The 22829-nt window shown below is 33.4% G+C and overlaps 1 protein-coding gene across 1 annotated transcript in view; it reads left to right on the top strand.

Moving 5' to 3' along the window:
• Window positions 1–22829, top strand: part of LOC135124812 (uncharacterized) — a 177505-nt gene that overhangs the window by 6197 nt on the left and 148479 nt on the right. Inside the window, exon 2 of the mRNA XM_064050034.1 lies at window positions 1718–2080. Within this exon, the coding sequence (XP_063906104.1) occupies window positions 1718–2080 (363 nt within the window). The remainder of the gene's footprint in view (window positions 1–1717; window positions 2081–22829) is intronic.

Genomic DNA, 22829 nt, shown 5'->3' with positions numbered 1-22829 from the left:
CGAATTTTTGAATTTCAAAATATTTGGTTTTTCGATTTATTCAATTTTTCAGTTTTTAAGTTTGGTTTCTAAATTTTTCAAATTTTCGGTTTCTCGATTTATCGAGATTTCGACGTTTCGATTATTTCATTTGAATTATTAGATTTTATTAGATTTGCAATTTTTCAATTTTTCAATTTTTCAATTTTGAATGTTTCGATTTTGGATTTTCGACTTCACGATTTCTCGACTTTCAGGGTTCGATTTTTCAGGTTGTTTTTTTCAATTTTTCGATTTTTAAAATTTTTGTTATTTTAATTTCGAGATTTTTCAATTTTTTCGACTCTTCAATTTTTGGATTCACAATTTTAAAGATTTTTTCGATTTCTAGTTTTTTTGATTTTTCAGTTTTTCTATTTTCCCATTTTTCAATTTTCCGAATAGTTAAATTTATTTTTTAATTTTTGATGTTTCTATTTCTTAATCTTTCGGTTATTCGACTTCTAAGATTTAGATTTTTTGGTTTTTCTGTTTTTGTATCATTAAGATTCTAAATGTTTAGATTTCTCGATTTTTAATTTCAATTTTTCGATTTCTCAATGTCTCAATTTCTCAGTTTCTCAGATTTTCAGTTTCTCGATTTCTCAATTTCTCATTTTTCAATTTTTTAACTTTTTGACTTTTCACTTTTTCGTTTTCTCGATGTTTTCATATTTCGATTTCTCCATGTTTCCATTTTTTCAATTTTTCGATATTTCAATTTTTTGATTTCTCGGTTTTCCAGTTTTTCGATTTTCCAAGTTTCCGGTGTTCCAATTTTTCCATATTTCGATTTTTTAAATTTTAGATCTGATTGTCCCCACTAACAATTTGATGACGTCATCTCAAAATTTTGCATGGTAAATGCTATACAAATTTTATAAAATAACATAGTCCTATACTTGTGGTTTATGAATCTGCTTTGATTGTTTACCCTAAGCATTCAAATGTTCGCAAAAAAAAACAAATTTTGTAATAACATGTAACAATTAAGAAGAAGGCAAACTTTTTGATTAAACCAAATAATAAATAAAAATATTAAATACTTCGCTAAAATATTTTACTAAGTGTATTAGCATTTAGTATATTGAAGCTGAAAATTGTCTGTAATTTGTTGAAATAAATTGGGCCTGGTGTGCTTCAAGGCTCAGCTCTGAGATTAGAAGAGAATATTTTTTGTTAAATTACATTTAGTATCATTATTATTATTAATACATGCAGTTTTCTTCTCCATATTTATTCTCTTGTAGAAATATTGTGTCATTTTTAGAAGACATGCATCAGCTTAGAACCTGATTGGTGGACGGTTTTATTTGGGCGGGGTTTGGAACAGCTAGTTAGAAGATTAACCTGCGAGAGAGGCGGGACTTGTTGATCAGTCGTTGGCAAGCTAATGCAAACTTAAGTTAATTCGGTACATCTAGCGACGGGAGGGGGACAAACACAGCCAACTCATCGAACTACCAACTCGTAAAATTTCAATCAAACCCCCCGAAAAAACCTTTCCTCACTTCGCCTCCCCGCCCATCTCCCCGAAATTTTCCTCCCTCACATTAACTTGTAACTTTTTTCGATTGTCAACATCCACTTAAATACCTTCCCTCGTTACCCCCCGCCCCGCTCACTCAATCAAAACCGCCGCCACCGCCGCCCCGAAATCGGCATTGTCGCCACAAATTGCCTTCTAAATTAACACCAGTGACACCGCAAATTCCCGCCGCCTCGGACACACGCATTTTATTGAAAAAGGCCCCGACGCCGGGGGCGAGATTTCAGTACGGCGGCGGCGGCGGCGGTAGGAGTGGCGTCGCTTTTGCGTCTGTTGAGATGTGCGCGGCGCAGCCTCACCGAATTCTCTCTCTCCAGTTTCCGCGCGCTCTTCCAAACATCAGCACGCCGACACCAAAGTCCAGGACGCTTTTCCAAAATTTTCGAAAGTCGAAGGAAAATGGTGTGGCGGCGTCGCGACGCCTCGTGAGTGCTGTGCGTGAGTGTCTTGGGATTTTGACAATCGACGGGATGTGCGGACGCTGGATCTTCGTGGGGGTGCTCCTGGTTACTGGTTAGTTTTTTTTTAGAAAGGTCGTCGGGGGCGGCTGCCGGCGGTGGAGAAAGTTGCGGGTTAACGATGTTATAAATTGCTTTAATATTCTGTTTGGGTGGCGGAATTAAGTTTTGGGGAAGTGGAACAAATCGGTTTAAGTTTAAACGATATTTGCATTGATTAACATAGTAGATAAGTTGGGGGTAATTAAACGACTGACGGGGCCAAGAGTCGGCTGCAAATTTTTCATATTAGTGCGATTTTAGGGCTGAACAACTCGTTTCGTTAAAAAAATTAATCAATTTAATAATATAATTAATGGTTATTAAAATGGACAATGCACCATAAAGTGTGTCGATTTTTTTTAACAACTTAACTCTGCGTTCAAGGACGTAGACACCTACAAGGAACTCGAAGATGTGAAAGTTCACTAAGTTTAAATTTGTTAAGTAGGAGCTGAGATCTTTCGACTGATAAAATTTGGAATTTCATTTCGAAATAATTCTGGCAAAATTGGATCTCGCGTTCACCCACGCCCTCTTACTTAGGGTTTGTTATTTACTTTCAAAAGATTTGCACCCTAAAGGGGCACAATGAATTGAAAATGTCACTCAAATAAATACTAAAAAATAAATAAAATTTTTAAAATTAAAATTATACTTAGTCCTCAATTCTAGGACCCTTGCTCTTCATGATATTTGTTAGTGATGTTACCAGTTTCAAACTATTCATGAACAAGAAAAGTTTGTAGCTGAATAAACTAAAATATTTACTAAATTATGAGTGCTTCAAGGGTCAATTCGCAGACTTTTGCTGTTCACGCCATTTATTAATGACTTCGTTTCGAAAATTTTCGCAGAATTAACTATCCACTGTTTACACGAAACTATTTATCTCGATGAACTTCTACGTGTCCTCGAACTTGTTTATTATAACATTGATAAAGTTGTATTTTTTGCATCTAATTTTTTTTCTGTCGCATTTTCGGGTCTTTTCTTCACCCTTTGATAAATTGAAGATTTCTGGGGTCTACATCATTTTGACATCCCAGGACCAGCTTCGCTCGGTCCCTCCAAACAATTCTAATTCAAATTAATGATTCCGCGGCACAGGATGTTGGTTCCGGTCCGTCAATCCTAGATGCTAATTTCCACAACAATCCTTCAAAATCTCGGATTTCGTTCCACTGTTTTAGCATAATTAATTATTCGCGTTTTTTGAGTGCTCGTTCGATTCTCAGCGTCACAACACTTCTGAGCAGGGCGACAATAGCGCTTAATTTTAATTAGTCCGTATTAAACGCGTTTCGGAATTGCCTTCTCGTGCAGATGTTTGGAATATACGGGTTCAAAAGGTTGTTACACTCATTGTGGGGAAGAAAATTTCGCCGGAAGATGGATGGATGTGAATGCTTTGGGGCTTTTATGGTAATTAATGGGCTCGATTAGGGTAATAACGTTATTATGGCCGCCGCTAATTAACTAAATTGATAATCGAATAGTGTACGTCGATCCAAGTTTCCGTCACAAAAATGCCTGTTTTCTTTCCATTTTGTTCGCCCGCAATAAACCGAATTTAAATTAACTCTTCTCGCTCGAAAAAATAAAAGTGATAACGTCTAATTAAGTTCGCGGCGTAAAAAGGCGCCCTTTATGGCCGCCGGAGAAGTTTTATCCATTCCTAGCGAGTATGGAATTTTAGAGCGGATTCTCTACGCTCTGCAGCATTAGAAATAACACTTCTCCAACTCGTCAAAACTGTCGTGATTAATTTTATTATTTAATAAGAAACTTTGGTAACGCACAACAGCACAAGATGATTCGCTCAATTTGTTCTCTTTTCCTCTCGTACATTTATCCACTTTGTCTTTATTGATAAAGGCTGGAGCGAGGCGAATTCAAAATTGGATCTCCTCGAAATGGATAAATTTTCCTCGTTTAAGCTTATTGTGTACTTATTTGCTGGTTTATGGATGATCTCGCTATTATTGTTTTGTCTAACTGGCACTCGGAAATTCTTCATTTTTTGTACTTAATTATGGACGCTTTGAGGGTTTGTTTTCAAAGCAACGGTAGCCGGACTCACTCAATATACACATCAAAAATATTTCTATTAAGTAGAATCAGGCTTTTCATATTTGTTTCTGTTTTCACTATTTCCCCATAGTTAATCTCGTCCTATCTCTAATCGTTGTATTACAATCACTTTAACAACTGAAAAAATAAACATAAAAGTTATACGAGTTTAAGTTATACTTTTTAAAGATCATCAAATTTATTTTTCGGATTTTGCCTGTAATATAGTAATATATTTTTTTTATGATTTCCAGAAGCTCACGATAAAAAAATATGAAACGTGAATTCGCTCATTCTGTCGTGAATGCCCTTTAACTTGGGGTTAAGATATTAATTTTCTCCTAATATCGTCTGTCCTATATTTATTTGCAAATATTTTCTACTTTTATAGAAATATAGTTGGAAATACAACAAAATAGGTTATATCGACATCAAAGAGATTAAATGCACGACAGAGTAAGACCGCAATGTTTGCAATATTTGCAATGTCTAATTGCTCTTAACTTTGAGTACAGGATATTATTTTGTCTTAATATTCTTTGTTCTACATTTATTTGTTAATTTTTTTATTACTATATTAAATAATTTCAATTATCACACCAAAATCGGTTGTATCAACGCCAAATAAATTAAATGCACGACAGAATAAAATTACAAAATTTTCCTAAAAAAACTGACTTAAAAATCTCAGTTTCAAATTTGATAAAACTTCAAGAAATTCATTATAATAAAAATTTGGGACGTGTATTCTTTAATTCTGTCGTGAATATCGTTTAATTTGGCGTGTAAGATATAATTTTTTTTCTAATAATCTATGTTCTAGATTTGCTCATTTTTTTTTGTGTTTACGATTGTGTTATAATTTGAAATAAAAAGCCACAATCGCGTTCGTCCACGTCAAACAGGACAAAGGCACGACAGAAAAAAATTATAACATTTCATTCTAAAAACTCGAACTCTCAAAATGGATTTAATTTCAGTATTTTCATAAACTACAAAATTATGGGATGTGTAATGTTTAATTTTGTCGTGAATTGCGCTTAATCTGGCGTGCAAGATATTAATTTTGTCATAATATTCTTTGTTTTATATTTATTTGTTAATTTTTTCTATTACTATATTAAATAATTTCAATTATCACACCAAAATCGGTTGTATCAACGCCAAATAGATTAAATGCACGACAGAATAGAATTACAAAATTTTCTTAAAAAAACTGACTTAAAAATCTGTTTCAAATTTGATAAATTATTTTTGATATGCAACTATTTTTTGTTTAACTAAGAATTCATTCTTTAATTGTAAATCGGATAATTGATAAATCGAAACATCGAAAAATTGGAAAATCGAAGTACAAAACAGTGGAAAAATTGAAAATCCAAAAACTAAGAGCGAGGAGGCGAAAGATCCAGAACTCGAAAAATTGAAAAGTCGAAATACTAAAAAATCCCAAAACTGAAATGTAGAAGAATTGAAAAATAGATGAAAAACTGAAGAATCGGAAAACTGAAAAATCACAAAATTGAACGAAATATCCAAAAATTGGGAAATGGAAAAGTCAAAAACCTGAAAAATGGAAAAACTGAAGAACTGATGAACTGAAAAATCGAAACTTTGGGAACTCGAGAAATTGGAAAATTAAAAACAGATTAATAATTGAGAAATCGGAAAACTGAAAATCCAGAAAGGTCAAAATTTGAAAAATTAAATAATATTGAGGAAATGAAAATTCCAAAAATAGAAAAATCTAAAATATCGTACAATTAAGAAATGGAGAAATCGAAGCATCAAAAAATCAAAAAAACTAAAATTCGAAACTCGAAAATTTAAAAAATTGGAAAATCAAACAATCTGATAATTTAAAAATTGAAAAACCGAAAAGTAAAAAAGCGAAGAACCGACAAATCATCGAAAAAGCCAAAAACTGAGACATCGAAAAATCAGAAAATCGAGAAGTCGAAAAATTTAAAAATTTAGAAACCGAAATAGGCTAAAATCGAAAAATCGAAAATTCGAAATACTAAAAAATCCCAAAACTGAAATATAGAAGAATTGAAAAATAGAAGAAACATTGAACAACCGGAAAACTGGAAAACCACAAAATTGAACGAAATATCCAAAAATTGGGAAATGGAAAAGTCAAAAACGTGAAAAATGGACAAATTGAAGAACTGATGAACTAAAAAATCGAAATTTTGGGAAGTCGAGAAATTGGAAAATAAAAACAGATTAATAATTGAGAAATCGGAAAACTGAAAATCCAGAAAGGTCAAAATTTGAAAAATTAAATAATATTGAGGAACTGAAAATCGAAAAATAGAAAAATCTAAAATATCGTACAATTAAAAAATGGAGAAATCGAAACTTCAAAAAATCAAAAAAATAAAAATTCGAATCTCGAAAATTTAAAAAATTGGAAAATTAAACAATCCGATAATTCAAAAATCGAAAAGCCGAAAAGTAAACAAGCGAAGAACCGACAAATCATCGAAAAGTCAAAAACTGAGACATCGAAAAATCGAAAAATCTGAAAATCGAGAAGTCGTGCAAGATATTAATTTTGTCCTAATATTTTTTGTTCTATATTTATTTGTTATTTTTTTCTATTACTTTAGTAAATAATTTAAATTATCACACCAAAATCGGTTACATCAACGCCAAATAGATTAAATGCACGCCAGAAAAAATTACACAATTTTCGTAATAAACTGACTTAAAAATCTGTTTCAAATTTGATAAAACTTCAAGAACCTCACGATGAAAATATAAGAAGGGCATTCTCTAATTCTGCCATAAATGAGGCTCAGTCTGGCGTGTAAGATATGGATTTTGACCCAATAAATATTTAATTAAGCCCCAGGTTTATAATTTCTCAAATTCGATATTTCAAGAAACTCATGATAAAAAAATTTGAGACGTGTATTCTTTAATTTTGTCGTGAATATCGTTTAATTTGGCGTGTAAGATGTAATTTTTTTTCTAATATCCTATGTTCTAGATTTGGTCATTTTTTGTGTCTACGATTATATTATAATTTGAAATAAAAAGCCGCAATCGGTTGTGTCCTCGCCAAATGGGATAAAGGCACGACAGAACATATTTCAATACGTTTTTGATAAAAATATGTGGGATGTGCATTTTCTAATTTTGTCGTGAATACCACTTAATTTGTGATTTAATATATAAATTTTGTTCTAATATCCTTGATTTTGTACCCTATTATATTATAATTAGAAATTCTACAATAAAGTCGAATGTATTGACGCCAAAAATGTTGAATGCACGCCAGAATAGCAACACAATATTTCCTTTAAAAAACTCTCAAATTCGACAAGATTTGTGAGTTTTTTGACTCACGCTAAAAAAAATATGAGGCGTCTATTCTCCAGTTCTGTCCTTAGTTTTGTATCCCATTTGTTAATTTTGTCATTTTTCATTATATTATAATTAGACTTACTGGAACAAAGTCGGTTGTGTCGACGCCAAAATTGTTGAATGCACGCCAGAATAGAATCACAATATTTCCTTTAAAAAAACTCCCAAATGGGATGACATTTCAAGAGACTCGTGTTAAAAAAAATGAGATTCTCTATGTTAATATCCTATGTTCTATACTTATTCATTTTTCTTACCTCCGAAGTGTTATAATCGGAAATACCACAACAAAATTGGGTTATCAACGACAGAGATGTTAAATGCACGACAAAATATAACCATGATATTTCCTTTAGAAAGCGCAGTCACCCAAATTCTACACCATTTTAAGAAGCTCAAAAAAATATATAAGACGCCAATTCTCCAATTCTGTCGTGAATAGTGCTTAATTCGATCACTAAGATACGAATTTTGTGCTAATATACTAGGTTCAAGAAAGCCATGATAAAAAAATATGAATCGTGTGATGTCTAATTCTGTCGTTCTTGACGCTTAATTCGGCTTGCAAAATTTAAGTGTTGCCACTAAACTCCCTGTATACTTTATTTTTATCAAAGCACCATCTCGGCCTCCTTCGACGAATTTTCCCTCCACGCAAAGTGTAAACCTGTATCAGAATTCTTGTTTATAAAATCGATAATTTCGTGTTCCTCAACTTTAATCATGTTCCGATTGTTTCCACCCTATGAACAATATTTGTTTTCCTGCTTGGAAACCGTGTAGGCCGTGTTATTCTCCCTCAGCTTCAAAAACACACCCTGTTAACTTTGGCTTAATTATTTTGGACACGGCATTTGCGTAACCGAAATGTCGGCTCCAGCGGTGGCCAAGACGGCGTCAGAAATTCTTTATTCAAAGCAAGGAAAATCTCGACTCGCACACCCTAACCAGAAAGCGCGAACTATTTTCTGCTCCTTAAAACACCGAACTTTCGCCGCGCTTTGCGTCAGTCCGGTTTTCGATCCACGCTTTCACTAATTTTGCGCACTCTGTGTCGCTTGGATTTTAATTCGGCTGTAATAATGTGCACAATCCCGCAATCACGTTAGAAAGTCCCGCCGGAGGGTGGATTTTGGAAATTTCCCGCACAAACACCTGGTAAAAAGTCGTTTTATTAAAAACAACTAAAATTAAGTCAGATAAATATAACGTTGAAATTATGTTCAGTGTTGCCAAGTCGTTCGAGCGACCCCCCCCCCCAAACCAAAAAATCCCAAATCGTCAAGCGCCCCAAATCCCTCCATAATTTCCATAAGTGGCCGTAAAGTAAGCCGCGCCCCGAATTTGCAAACATAAATTCTAACACCACATAATACGTCCCAAAGTATACACCTATTAAGTTGTCGGAAGTGGAAATTTGTAAGTAAATCCCTTTTAAGGGAGCGCAACAGCACACAATAAGTGAACTTAAAGTGGCGAATTCTTAAGTGCGCATCCGACGAATTTTTGTTTCTTGATGGGAATGTCGAGTCCTATCTGTGTGGCCTGGGGCGGCCCGACGCCGAGCTGAACAGCCGACGACGGCAAACTTCGCGCACATCTCGAGGGACGCGTCAGAGGCTTTTATGATAACGCTAACGTCGTTGTGAATATAAGCGTAATTATAAATGGCATGAGAAAATTTTGACGCAGTTATGCCCTGATTTTTAGAGGAGGGTGCGTGGAATTGGGGTGTTTATGCGCTCGGCTGTCTAAGCTTGAAGCAGAAGGGGCTCTGAAATCGTTAAAACGGGACATTCATTTTCAAATTAAGTATTCGATTTGGCTAAATCTGTAAAGAGGAGTGCATTGTGTGGGAGTGAACAATGCATAACAGCAGTTATTTGATTCAATTCGAGCCCCGGCAAAAGTCAATGTTTCACACCGGTGATTTTCGCTCTGGGTAACATGATAAGTCAAAACATCAATATATGCTCATATGGAGCTTATTTGTGCTATTAATTCGATAGACGAACAATTATAGCGCTGTTTTCATTGGGTGCTCTCCAGAAACGTAGTCGAGTGGTGGACCTACGTTGTGTTTTAAAAGGATTGGAAATGTCAGATTTCAGTGATTACTTAGTTGTGTTTGAAATTATTTTATTAATAATTTCATTTACTGCACTACAACGAGGCTAGGGAAGGCTTTGTTTTCGCTGCATACTGTTTGTTGTTCTGCAGTGGAATGTTTGTTTTAGTAATATCGGGTCACTGAAAATTTTCATGGTTGTTGTTTTATTTGTGTACGCTTATTAAGCGCTAGCCCGATTTTAATTTTTTTTAATATTAAAAACATTATTGACAAATCTGACAAATTTATTCTCTGCTAGCTTTTAAATATGATTCATTACGCCCATCTTTCGCAACATAACGTCCACAAGGATCGGTACTCTCATCTACCATAAAATATATAGAGGTGAGTCATTGTGTGCGTTCCTCGATTATTTTTAACTGTATAAAGTGTTGTGTTTTTAAAGCGTAACACGCAAGTTCTGGTGCAACGTTGCCACGTTATTACAATTTCCTTGAAATTTCTTGTCAATGGAACTGTTCACAAAAAATAAATATAATAACCCTACTATGATTTTTTGTGAACCCTTTCATTATTAGATAATTTCAAGAAATTTGGAATAGCTTGGCAACGTCGCATCTGAATTTCAAAAATGAATTGTGGTTGTAAAGAAGCCAATCAAAATATGTCAAGATATACAGGCTGTTTTACCTAAAAAATCTCATTTGTGTGCTGCGCCTTAAAAACAGAACACACTGTATGGTTAAAAATAATTGGTTGCTGTGTCGTTTCGACTTTAATATTCACAAATATGTTCAAAATTCGCGCCTGAGAACTTGTTTGATCTACAGACCGGAGCGCGCTCAAGCCAATGTCGACTCTAAGCGTTTAGGAGAAAGCGAAAAATCCAGAACTCGAAAAATCGAAAAGTTGAAATACTAAAAAATCCGAAAACTGAAATATAGAAGAATTGAAAAATAGAAGAAACTTTAAAGAACCGGAAAACTGGAAAATCACAAAATTCGAAAAATAGAAAAATCTAAAATTCCGTATAATTAAAAAATGGAGAAATCGAAACATCAAAAAATTAAAAAAATTAAAATCCCAAACTCGAAAATTCAAAAAATTGGAAAATTAAACAATCCGATGATTCAAAAATCGAGAAGCCGAAAAGTAAAAAAGCGAAGAACCGACAAATCATCGACAAAGTCAAAAACTGAGACATCGAAAAATCGACAAATCAGAAAATCGAGAAATCAAAAAGTCGAGAAGTCGAAAAATTTAAAAATTTAGAAACCAAAATAGGCTAAAATCGAAAAATCGTAAAATTAAAAATTCGTGAAATTGAAAAATAAAATTATAGAACAGCTGGAAACTCGAGAAATTGAAAAATCTAAAGTTTAAAATACGAAAAATTGAAAATCCAAAAAACCCGAAAAATCGGAAACTCAAAATACTAAAAAATTCCAAAACTGAAATATTGCAGAAGTGAAAAATAGACGAAAAATTCAAGAAACGAAAAATTGAACAATCTCAAAATTGAACGAAATGTCCAAAAATTGAGAAATTAAAAAATTGAAAACTTGGGAAATGGAAAAGTCAAGAACCTGAAAAATCGAAAAATTGAAGAACTGAAAAACTGAAAATCTAAACTTGGGTTAGTCGAGAAATGAGAAAATAAAAAATTGAATCATCGGAAAACTGGAATTTCATAGATTGAACAATCGAAACAAAAAATTGAAAAATGGAAAATTTAAGAATTCCGAAAATTGAAAAATTAAATTATAAAAGAACTGGAAACGCAAGAAATTGAAAAATCTAGAATTTTAAAAATTGAAAAAGAACTGAATATACAAAAAAAGTCGAAGAATCGAAATACTGAAAAATCCCAAAACTCAAACAAATATCCAAAAATTGAATAATTAAAAAATTAGACAAACGAGAAATCGGAAAGTCAAAGTCGAAAAATTTAAAAATCAATTAATTGAACTGAAAATTCGAAACTTTGCTAAGTCGAGAAATAGGAAAAATAGATTGAGAAATCGGAAAACTGAAAATTTAACAACGTCAAAATTTGAAAAATTGAAAACTAGAAATACTAAACAACTGAAAAGTCAAAAAATCGAGAAATCGAAAAATCTAAAATTTGAAACACTGAACAATTAAAATATCGTAAGATAAAAATTTGAAAATGTAAAATTTAAAAGTCGAAAAACTGAAAAGTCGTCGCAACTCCTGGATTTAAAAAATTAAAAAATCCAAAAAATTTTCAAAAGAGAAATTGGAAAAATCGAAGATTTAAAAATTCGGAAAATTCAAAAATTGAAATATAAGAGAGCTGAAAACTCGAGAAAGCGAAAAACTTGAAATTTTAAAAATCGAAAAATCAAATCTATCGAAAAATTGAAAATTTGAGAAATCGAAATATAAAACAGTCGAAAAATTGGAAAACCTAAAGTTTAAAAAACCAAAAATTGAAAAATTGGGAAATCGAAAAGTCAAAAAAGAAAAGTCAAAAAAGCAAAGTCGAAAAGTCGCAAACATAAAAATCGAAAAATTGAAAAACCAAAAATCTGAAAAAACTGAAACAAATATCCAAAAATTGAGGAATTAAAAAATTGGACCACCGAGAAATGGAAAAAGCAAAGCCGAAAAATCAAAAAATTGAAGAAATGAAACTTTACGAAGTCGAGAAATAGGAAAATCAAAAAATAGATTAATTGAGAAATCGGAAAACTGACATTTTAACAACGTCAAATTCGGAAAATTGAAAAATAAAAGTACTGAAGAAAATAAAAAAATCGAGAAATCGAAAAATCGAAAATTTAAAAATCGTAAAATTGAAAAATTGAGAAATCGAAATATAAAACAGTTGAAAAATTGAAAAACCTAAAGTTTAATAAACGAAAAATTGGAAATCCAAAAAGTAGAAAGTCGAGAAATCGAAAAATGCAGAACTCGAAAAATCCAAACTGAAATATTGACGAAATGAAAAATAGAAGAAAATTGAAGAATGGAAAACTGAAAAATCACAAAATTGAACGAAATATCAAAAAATTGGGGAACCAAAAAATTGAAAAGTCAAAAATCTGGAAAATGGAAAAATTGAAGAACTCAACTGAAAAATCGAAACTTTTGGAAGTCGAGAAATGGGAAAATAAAAAAGTAGATTAGTTGAGAAATCGTTTACGATTTAGCAGTTTAAACTGATAATTCAAAACGTCAAAATTTGAAAAATTAAAAAATATTGAGGAAGTGAAAAATTTAAAATCGAAAAATCTAAAATTTAAAACATTGAAAAATTAAAATTCGAAAAATCCAGAAGTTGAAAAATCGAAAAGTTGTAGCATCGAGATATTGAAAAATCCCATAACTGGAACAAATAATCAAAGATTGAGAAATTAAATAATTGGACAACCGAGAAATCGAGAAGGCAAAGTCGAAAATTCCATAAATCAAAGAATTGAAGAACTGAAAAATCGAAACTTTGGGAAGTCGAGAAATAGGAAAATCAAAAAATAGATTAATAATTGAGAAATCAGAAAACTGAAAACTTAGAAACGTCAAAATTTGTAAAATTAAAAAATATTGAGTAACTGAAAAATCTAAAAATCTAAAATTGAAAAATGGAGAAGCCGAAATATCAAAATATCAAAAAAAAAATAAAAATTCGAAAATCTAAAGATTAAAATTCGAAAAACTGAAAAATCAACAAATCGAGAAAACGAAATTCGAATATTTAAAAAATTGGAAAAATTCGAGAAAAATAGAGAAGTCGAAAACTCGAAAAATTGAGAAACCGATACAGGCTAAAATTGAAAAATCGAAAAGTTAAAAATTCGGGAAATTGGGAAGTTAAAATATCGAAAAGCCGAAGAATTGAAAAACCTAAAGTTAAAATGCGAAAAATTGAAAATCCAAAAAGTAAAAAGTCGAGACATTGAAAAGTCGAAATACTAAAAAATCCCATAACTGAAATATTGAAGAATTGAAACATAGAAGAAAAACTGAAGAATCGAAAACCTGAAATTTCAAAAATTGACCGAAATATCCAAAAATTGGGGAATTAAAAAATTGAAAAATAATTGGGAAAGCGAAAACTCAATAAAACAAAGTCGAAAAATCGCAAACTTAAAAATCGAAAAATTGATAAATCAAAAATCTGAAAAAACTGAAACAAATATCCAAAAATTGAGAAATGAAAAAATTGGACCACCGAGAAATCGAAAAGGCAAAACCGCAAAATCAATAAATTGAAGAAATGAAGAATTGAAAAGTCGAAACTTTACAAAGTTGAGAAATAGGAAAATCAAAAAATAGATTCATTGAAAAATCGGAAAACTGAAATTTTAACAACGTCTAATTCGAAGAATTGAGAAATAGAAATACTGAAAAATCAAAAAATCGAGAAATCGAAAAATCTAAATTTTAAAAATCGTAGAATTGAAAAATTGAGAAATCGAAATATAAAATAGTTGAAAAATTGAAAAACCTAAAGTTTAATAAACGAAAAATTGGAAATCCAAAAAGTAGAAAGTCGGGAAATCGAAAAATCCAGAATTTGAAAAATCAAAACTGAAATATTGACGGAATGAAAAATAGAAGAAAAATTGAAGAATGGAAAACTGAAAAATCACAAAATTGAACGAAACATCAAAAAATTGGGAAACTAAAAAATTGAAAAATGGTAAAATTGAAGAATTGAAGAACTGAAAAATCGAAGCTTTTGGAAGTCGAGAAAAAAATAGATTAATTGAGAAATCGTTTACGATTTAACAGTTTTAACTGATAACTCAAAACGTCAAAATTTGAAAAATCAAAAATATTGAGGAACTGAAAAATAGAAAAATCGAAAAATCTAAAATTTAAAAAATCGAAAAATCGAGAAGTCGAAAAATCGAAAAGTTAAAGAATCGAGATATTGAACAATCTCAAAACTGGAACGAATATCCAAAAATTGAGAAATTAAAAAATTGGACAACCGAGAAATGGAAAAGGCAAAGTCGAAAAATCCAAAAACCAAAAAAATGAAGAACTGAAAAATCGAAACTTTGCGAAATCGACAAATAGGAAAATCAAAAAATAGTTTAATTGAGAAATCGGGAAACTGAAAATTTAGCAACTTCAAAATTTGAAAAATTGAAAAATAGAAATACTGAAGACCGAAAAAATCCAAAAATCACAAATAATAAAAATATCGCAAAATTGAGGAATGGAAAAATCCAAACATCTAAAAATCGTAAAACAAAAATTCGAAAATCGAAAAACTGAAAAATCGTCCAATGGAGAAATCGAAACTCCCGAATTTAAAAAAATGAAAAATCGAAAAATTTTGGAAAAGACAAATTGGAAAAATCGAAAATTTAAAAATTCGGCAAATATAAAAGAGCTGAAAACTCGAGAAAGCGAAAAACTTAAAATTTTAAAAATCGAAAAGTCAAATATTGAGAAATCGAAATATAAGACAGTCGAAAAATTGGAAAACCTAAAGTTTAAAAAACCAAAAATTGAAAGTCCAAAAAATAAATAGTCGAGATATCGAAAAATGCAGAAAAAATAAGGAAATGAAAAAATTGAAAAATTGGGAAATCGAAGAGTCAAAAACAAAGTCCAAAAATCGGAAACCTGAAAAATCAAAAAACTGAAGTACTGAAGAACTAGATTAATTGAAAATTCGGAACCGTCAAAATTTCAAAAATTGAGAAATATTGAGGAACTGAAAAATCGAACGATCTAAAAATTTAAAATTCAAAACATTGAAAAATTAAAATCTCGTAAAATTGAAAAATGTAAAAATCCAAACATCAAAAAATCAAAAAAAACTAAACAAATATTCGAAAATCTAAAATTTGAAAATCCAAAAACGAAAAAATTAATAAATCTTGAAAACGAAAATCGAAAATTTTAAGAATTGGAAAATTGAAAAATCGAAACTTCGAAAAGCTAAAAGTGGAAAAATTGATAAATCCGGAGACTGAACAATCGAAACATCGAAACATCCGACTCTCAATAAATTGATATCTCCAAAAATTGAAAAATCGGATGGTTAAAAACTCGTAGAACTGAAAAACTAAATTATACTTAGAAGAACTGGAAAAATCGGGAAATCCAAACATCCAATAATCAAAAATAAAAATCCGAAAATCTGAAATTAAAAATCGATAATCTAAAGAAAAATCTACACGTCGAGAAATCGAAGCTTCAGAATTTAAGAAATTGAAAAATTGAAAAATCGAAAAATTTTAAAAATGAAAATTAGAAAACTCAAAAAAAAAAATTCGGAAAGCTGAAAATCCAAAAAGTAAAATAAAAAATCCAGGCGTCAAAAATCGAAAAGTTGAAAAATCGTAATATTGAAAAATCCCAGAACCAAAAGAAATATCCAAAAAATTGAGGAATTAAAAAATTGGAAAAGTGAACAATCCAAAAACGAAAAAGGCAAAATCGAAAAATCGTAAGCTTAAAAAACCGAAAAACCTGAAAAATAAAAAAATGAAGAAGAATTGAAAAACTCGAAACTTTGAGAAGTCTAGAAATGGGAAAATAAAAAAAAAGATTAGTTCAGAAATCGAAAAACTGGAAATTTAGAAACGTCAAAATTTAAAAAATTGAAAAATCAAAATATTTAAAAATCCTAAAATTGTAAAATCGAAATATCGAATTTCTAAAAAATCTTAATAGGGTATTTATAAACCACTAGTCCAGGACTATGGTACTTTTGCAACAGCAAGAACTCATACAGGTTAAACAAGTCAACCCACCTCAGTCACCTGATTTGACACCATTAGATTATTATGTTATTATTAGTATGTTACAAGGGTATGAAAGTTTGAGAATACAAAAAACCGTGGAAATTTTCAAAAACAAAACTCGAGGAAACAAATTTAATAGTTTATTTAGGACAATGGACTTGTGCAAACGATTGTTTTTCAGGAGCCAGGATGCTGTCATTTTTTACAAAAAAATACAAGTTTGCAACAAAAAAGAACACAAGTGTACTTAATATAATGAAAAAATGTAAAATGCTACAACTAAAAACAACAAGAATAAAAAACGAAAGAAAAACGGTAAAAGCACTGAGAGGAGCAAACAAACAAACATAGGTGGTAGCGGAACGATAAAATAATTAGTAATACAAAATAGAAACCATAAGCGGCTTCATAAACCACAAGTACAAGAGTATATTGGCGAAAAAAAAACGAAAAAAATGAAAACTCAGAAATATTTTAATTAATTAGAGTAATGCAAACACAAGTGTGACATCTGGTCACCGCTCGGTCGCTCTAGTCCGGACTATGTAATTTTCTGTACGTTTAACGTGTGAAATTCGCGTTTGATTTTCCGTGGAATCCACCCTTGGCGATATTTCAGCGCCTTGCGCCTCCCCTTGCCTAAATCACCTCGAAAAATTCCCGCAATCATTTTTCAAAAATAACGACCCCTAACTCTACCTTTTGAAACCCGTTCACCGCATCGACATTAACCTCTGGAGAGCCCAAACGGCCCCCATTAGTCGTGCATGCAAACATTCACACACACACACAGGTCCTCTGTGGCGTTTTAGCGTAACGATTCCGTATTTTATTTTTATTCCGTAACTGGAAGCGTACCAAGTTGTAAAATCGTAATGGAACACGACAAGGTGAAAAACACAGGAACGCCCTCTAAAGAGGTCGCTTTAATTAATGCACGCCGTTCCGCAGAGTCGGAAGCAAGAATTTTAACTGAATGTGGGATGTTGAAGTTTTAAATTAATTAAAACTATCACGAGTGGTGTCGAAGAGTCAAAGTAATTAAACGTATATTGACACTTCCGGTTGTCATCTGACCCTACGCCATTCAGAACACTCCAATTACGAGGGCGACGCGTCGATTTGATAAATATTCAGGACACGCAAATACAAATAAGGCACACAAATCATGCATTTTAATGGACGGAAAGCAAAGAGAAACCACAAAGTAGCGAATTTACACAAGATACTAGAGCAGATGAAGTTACTAGAAGGGGATAATTTTACATAACACGATCGTGACAAAATCGAATTAGAATACAGAAGACTGTCTTAGGGGAGACTAAATAAATTCGCACAGCGACGAAAAACTTCCAAGACAGACCATTTCCAATTTATAAAGCTTTAATTATTCTCGATACCACCTTGTGTATAAAACACATTTAAATTTTTTACACCGTCATTCACTTAAAAATTTAATACTACCGAATCCCACATGCATTCCAACTAACCCGAACAAAACGAATTTTGTGTAACCACTAAAAGCCAAACTTTCAAACGAAAATAAAAAGTAATCAAGCACATATTCTAATCTAGAAGTCGAATTGAAAATAAATTATATCCCGTGATGTACGGCGTTTGGCGCAGTCGGTGGGATTTCTCTCCAGGAACGTGGCTAATTTAAAACCGCCTCACGTGTATTAAACTTAAATACCCAGCACAAAGGTTTTGTTTAACGTTGAAATTACCATCGATGTTCTTATAATGAAGCGGACCTCAGACTGAGTAAATATCAGGCGGTGCTTGCATAAATTTCTTCACGTAATTATAAACCGACGTTTAAATTCATTTGCATTTCTTTCGGCGACGGTTAAATTGAAGGAATTGCCATCAAATTTAATTCGTTTTTTGTAGCAAGTCGAGTGTTTTGTATTTATGAATTCAGAACGGAAAGGGCTGGGTTTTGTAGACGGTGTTTAAGTTTAAATGAAGGACGATTACGACACACAGGTGAACATTTGTTGTTGAAACGACACTTGGATTAATGCGCAGCAACACAATTGAGAATTGACGATTTTTTTAATAAAAAAAAAAAACAGGATGTAACTGCGATCCACGCAGCTCGTTTTAACAGAGGGTTAATTTATATAACTGCACCAATGGGAGACATTTACCTATTTTCGCTGTTCGCGAGCACATCCGATAAAATACATGTTCTGTGTTGAAAGCGAAATCTCCAGTTAATTTACTACGTAAAAATTGTAACTGAGGCAAAACGGACCATTTTAATTTTTGAACGAAGAATTTTAGAAGGAATAACAAAATAGCTCAACGACGAAATAGCTCCAGACAAAATAACTCCGTCAAAATATTTATTGACAGAAATGTTTAAAATCTGTCACGTCACGTCACGTCACGTCCCGTCACGTCACGTCACGTCACGTCACGTCTCGTCAGGTCAGGTCAGGTCAGGTCAGGTCAAGTCAGGTCAAATCGGGTCAGATCAGATGAGATGGAATGTAAAAAATCGCGAGAAGGGAACCATGAAAAAAAGGATTCCAAAAAAGGAAACTGGGAAGAGACATTCCAGAAGAGGGATCTGAGAAGAACAATCTAAGAAAGGCAAACAGAACGAGAAGCATAAAACGAGAAATGTCGAAGAAGATTCCCAAGAAGGGAGACCAAGAAAAACCCCGGAAAATGGAATCCCGATAGATAAAGAATCACGAGAAAGGGAATCCCGAGAGAAGGGATCACGAGAAATAATCTCAAGAGAGACAGAGGACCCAGAGAGAAGACCAAAAAGAAGCCTGAGAAAGAGAAATTCGGGAAAGAAAATCCCGAGATGAAGACGTCGGAAAAGGACAATCCTGAGAAAAAAAGAGAATGAGAGAAAAAAAGGATCCGAGTTAGAAAATTACGAGAAGAAAGGAAATCGTGAATAAAAGGAATCGAAGAAATGGAGTAGGAATGAAGCGTCCAAGATGGGAAATCCGAGAACGAGAAGCATGGAACGAGAAATCGGGAGGAAAATTCCCGAGAAGAGAGCACGAGAAATATCCCAGAAAATATAATCCCAAGAGGAAAGGAATCACGAGAAAGGAAATCCCGAGAAAGGGAATCACGGGAAAAAGAATATCTAGAGAAATAATCCCTAGGAACGAAAGATCCAGAAAGAAACCCAAGAAAGAAAAGCATGGAACGACAAATTCGGGATAAAGATTCCCGAGAAGGGAGTCCGAGAAAAAACCCCGAAAAATGTAATCCCAAGAGAAAATTAATCACGGTAGAAGGAATATCTAGAGCCGGTAAAGATCCGGAGAGAAGTCCAAGAAAGAGAAGGAAAATCGCGAGAATGGAAATAGTGAAAAAAAGAAATTCCAGGACAAACGAAGGAAGAAAATCCAACGAGATATCGAGAAGGAGATTCCCGAGAAGGGAAGCCCAAGGAAAACCCCGAAAAAGGTAATTTCGAGAGAAAGTACTACGACAGAAAAGAAATCACGAGAAAGGGAATCTCGAGAGAGGGAGTCCCGAGAGAGAAAAACAGAAAAAAAGGAACATCTGGAGATATAGTTCCCAAAAAGAGAAAACCCAAAGAGATGCCCAAAAAGGAGAAATTCGGGAAAGAAAATCCCGAGAAGAAGACGTCGGGGAAGGATAATCCTGAGAAAGGGAATCCCGAGAAAGAAACTCCTGAGAATGTCTATTTCAAAAAAGAAAATAAGAGAAGAAAAGAATTCGAGATAGAAAATTACGAGAAGAGAGGAAATCATGAATAAAAGGAGTCAAAGAAATGGAATAGGAATGAAGCGTCTAACATGGAAAATCCGAGAACGAGAAACATGGAACGAGAAATCGGGAGGAAGATTCCCGAGACGAGAGCACGAGAAATATCCCAGAAAATGTAATCCCAAAAGAAAAGGAATCACGAGAAAGGAAATCCCGAGAGAGGGAATCACGGGAGAAAGAATATCTAGAGAAATAATCCCGAGGAAGGAAAGATCCAGAGAGAAACCCAAGAAAGAGAAGCATGGAACGACAAATCGGGATAAAGATTCCCGAGAAGGGAGTCCGAGAAAAAAACCCGAAAAATGTAATCCCAAGAGAAAATTAATCACGAGAAAAGGAATATCTAGAGCGGGTAAAGATCCAGAGAGAAGCCCAAGAAAGAGAAGAAAAATCGCGAGAATGGAAATAGTGAAAAAAAGAAATTCCAGGACAAACTAAGGAAGAAAATCCAACGAGATATCGAGAAGGAGATTCCCAAGAAGGGAAGCCCAAGGAAAACCCCGAAAAAGGTAATTTCGAGAGAAAGTACTACGACAGAAAAGAAATTACGAGAAAGGGAATCTCGAGAGAGGGAGTCCCGAGAGAGGAAAACATAAAAAAAGGAACATTTGGAGATATAATTCCCAAAAAGAGAAAACCCAAAGAGAAGCCCAAAAAAGAGAAATTCGGGAAAGAAAATCCCGAGAAGAAGACGTCGGGGAAGGATAATCCTGAGAAAGGGAATCTCGAGAAAGAAACTCCTGAGAATGTCTGTTTCAAAAAAGAAAATGAGAGAAGAAAAGAATTCGAGATAGAAAATTCCGAGAAGAAAGCAAATCGTGAATAATAGGAATCGAAGAAATGGAATAGGAATGAAGCATCCAAGATGGGAAATCCGAGAACGAGAAGCATGGAACGAGAAATCGGGAGGAAGATTCCCGAGAAGAGAGCACGCGAAACATATCAGAAAATGTAATCCCAAGAGAAAAGGAATCACGAGAAAGGAAATCCCGAGAGAGGGAATCACGGGAAAAAGAATATCTAGAGAAATAATCCCTAGGAAGGAAAGATCCAGAGAGAAACCCAAGAAAGAGAAGCATGGAACGACAAATCGGGATAAAGATTCCCGAGAAGGGAGTCCGAGAAAAAAACCCGAAAAATGTAATCCCAAGAGAAAATGAATCACCCGAAAAGGAATATCTAGAGCAATAATTCCGATAGGGAAAAATCCAGAGAGAATGGAAATAGTGAAAAAAAGAAATTCCAGGACAACCTAAAGGGAGAAAATCCAAGGAGATATCGAGAAGGAGATTCTCGAGAAGGGGAGCCCAAGGAAAACCCCGAAAAAGGTAATTTCGAGAGAAATTACGACAGAAAAGAAATCACGAGAAACGGAATCCCGAGAAAGGGAACCTTAGAAAAAGGAACATCTGGAGAAATAATTCCCAAAAAGAGAAAACCCAAAGAGAAGCCCAAAAAACAGAAATTCGAGAAAGAGACGCCCGAGGAGAAAACGACAGGGAAGGACAGTTTCCAAAAAGCAGAAACACAGAATAAGAGAATTCCAGAAGAAAAATTCTAAGCAGAAAATTCGCGAGAAGGGGAAACCATGAAAAAAAGGATTCCAAAAAAAAAGAAAATGGGAGAGACGTCCAAGACGAGGAATCTGAGGACAATCTAAGAAAAGCAACCGAGAACGAGACGTACCGAACGAGAAATCTGCAAGAAGATTCCCGGGAATGGAGCCCGAGAAAAACGCTGTATATGTAGTCCAAGAGAAAAGGAATATCTAGAGAGATAATTCCGTGGGAAAGATCCAGAGAGAATCCCAAGAAAGAGAAATTTACTTCGGAGAAGGACAACTCCGGGAAAGGGATTCTCGGGAAAGACAGTCCTCAGAAAATCTATTCCAAAAAGGACAGATAATCAGAAAGGAAATTGGAAACAGGCATCCAAGAGAATCTAAGAAAGAAAATCCGAGAAGGAGAAGCATGGAACGAGAGATCGAGAAGGAGATTTCCGAGAAGGAGAGCTCAAGGAAAACTCTGAAAAAGGTAATCTTGAGAGAATGAGAACTACGACAGAAAAGGAATCAAGAAAAAGGGAATCCCAAGAGAGAGAATCACAGAAAAGGAATATCTAGAGAAATAATCCCAGAAAGAGGGAACCCAAAGAGAAGCCCAAGAAAGTGAGAAACAAAAATTAGAGAAAAAAATCCAGGGAAAGTTTATTCCAAAAAGCAGAGTTAGAGAAGAAGGGAATTCTAAGCAGAAAATGCGCGAGAAAGGAAACCATGAAAAAAAGGCTTCCAAAAAGCTGAAATTAGGGAAACACATCCAAGACGAGGATTCTGAGAAGGCCAATCTAAGAAAGGCAACCCGAGAACGAGAAACATGAAGCAAGAAATCTAGAAGAAGATTCTCGAGAAGGGAGCCCGAGAAAAACCCCGTATATGTAGTCCCAAGAGAAAAGGAATCACGAGAAAAGGAATATCTAGAGAAATAATCCCGTGGGAATGATCCAGAGAGAACCTCAAGAAAGAGAAATTCTAGAAAGGGTAACCCGAAAAGAAAACGTCGGAGAAGGACAACCCCGGGAAAGGGATTCTCGGGAAAGACAGTCCTCACAAAGTCTATTCAAAAATCCAGGAAAAGTTTATTACAAAAAAGCAGAATTAGAGAAGAAGAGAATCCAAGGAAAAACCATGAAAAAAAGGATGCCAAAAAAAAAGAAATTAGGAAGAGACATCCAAGACAATGAATCTG

The sequence above is a fragment of the Zophobas morio genome, unplaced genomic scaffold, assembly GCF_036711695.1.
Source record: "Zophobas morio isolate AGI-343-1 ecotype UQ-CSIRO unplaced genomic scaffold, CSIRO_AGI_Zmor_V1 ptg000008l, whole genome shotgun sequence".
Taxonomy (NCBI): Eukaryota; Metazoa; Arthropoda; class Insecta; order Coleoptera; family Tenebrionidae; genus Zophobas; species Zophobas morio.
The sequence above is the reverse complement of the archived record's forward strand: the minus strand, read 5'-3'. Positions and strand labels throughout refer to the sequence as shown.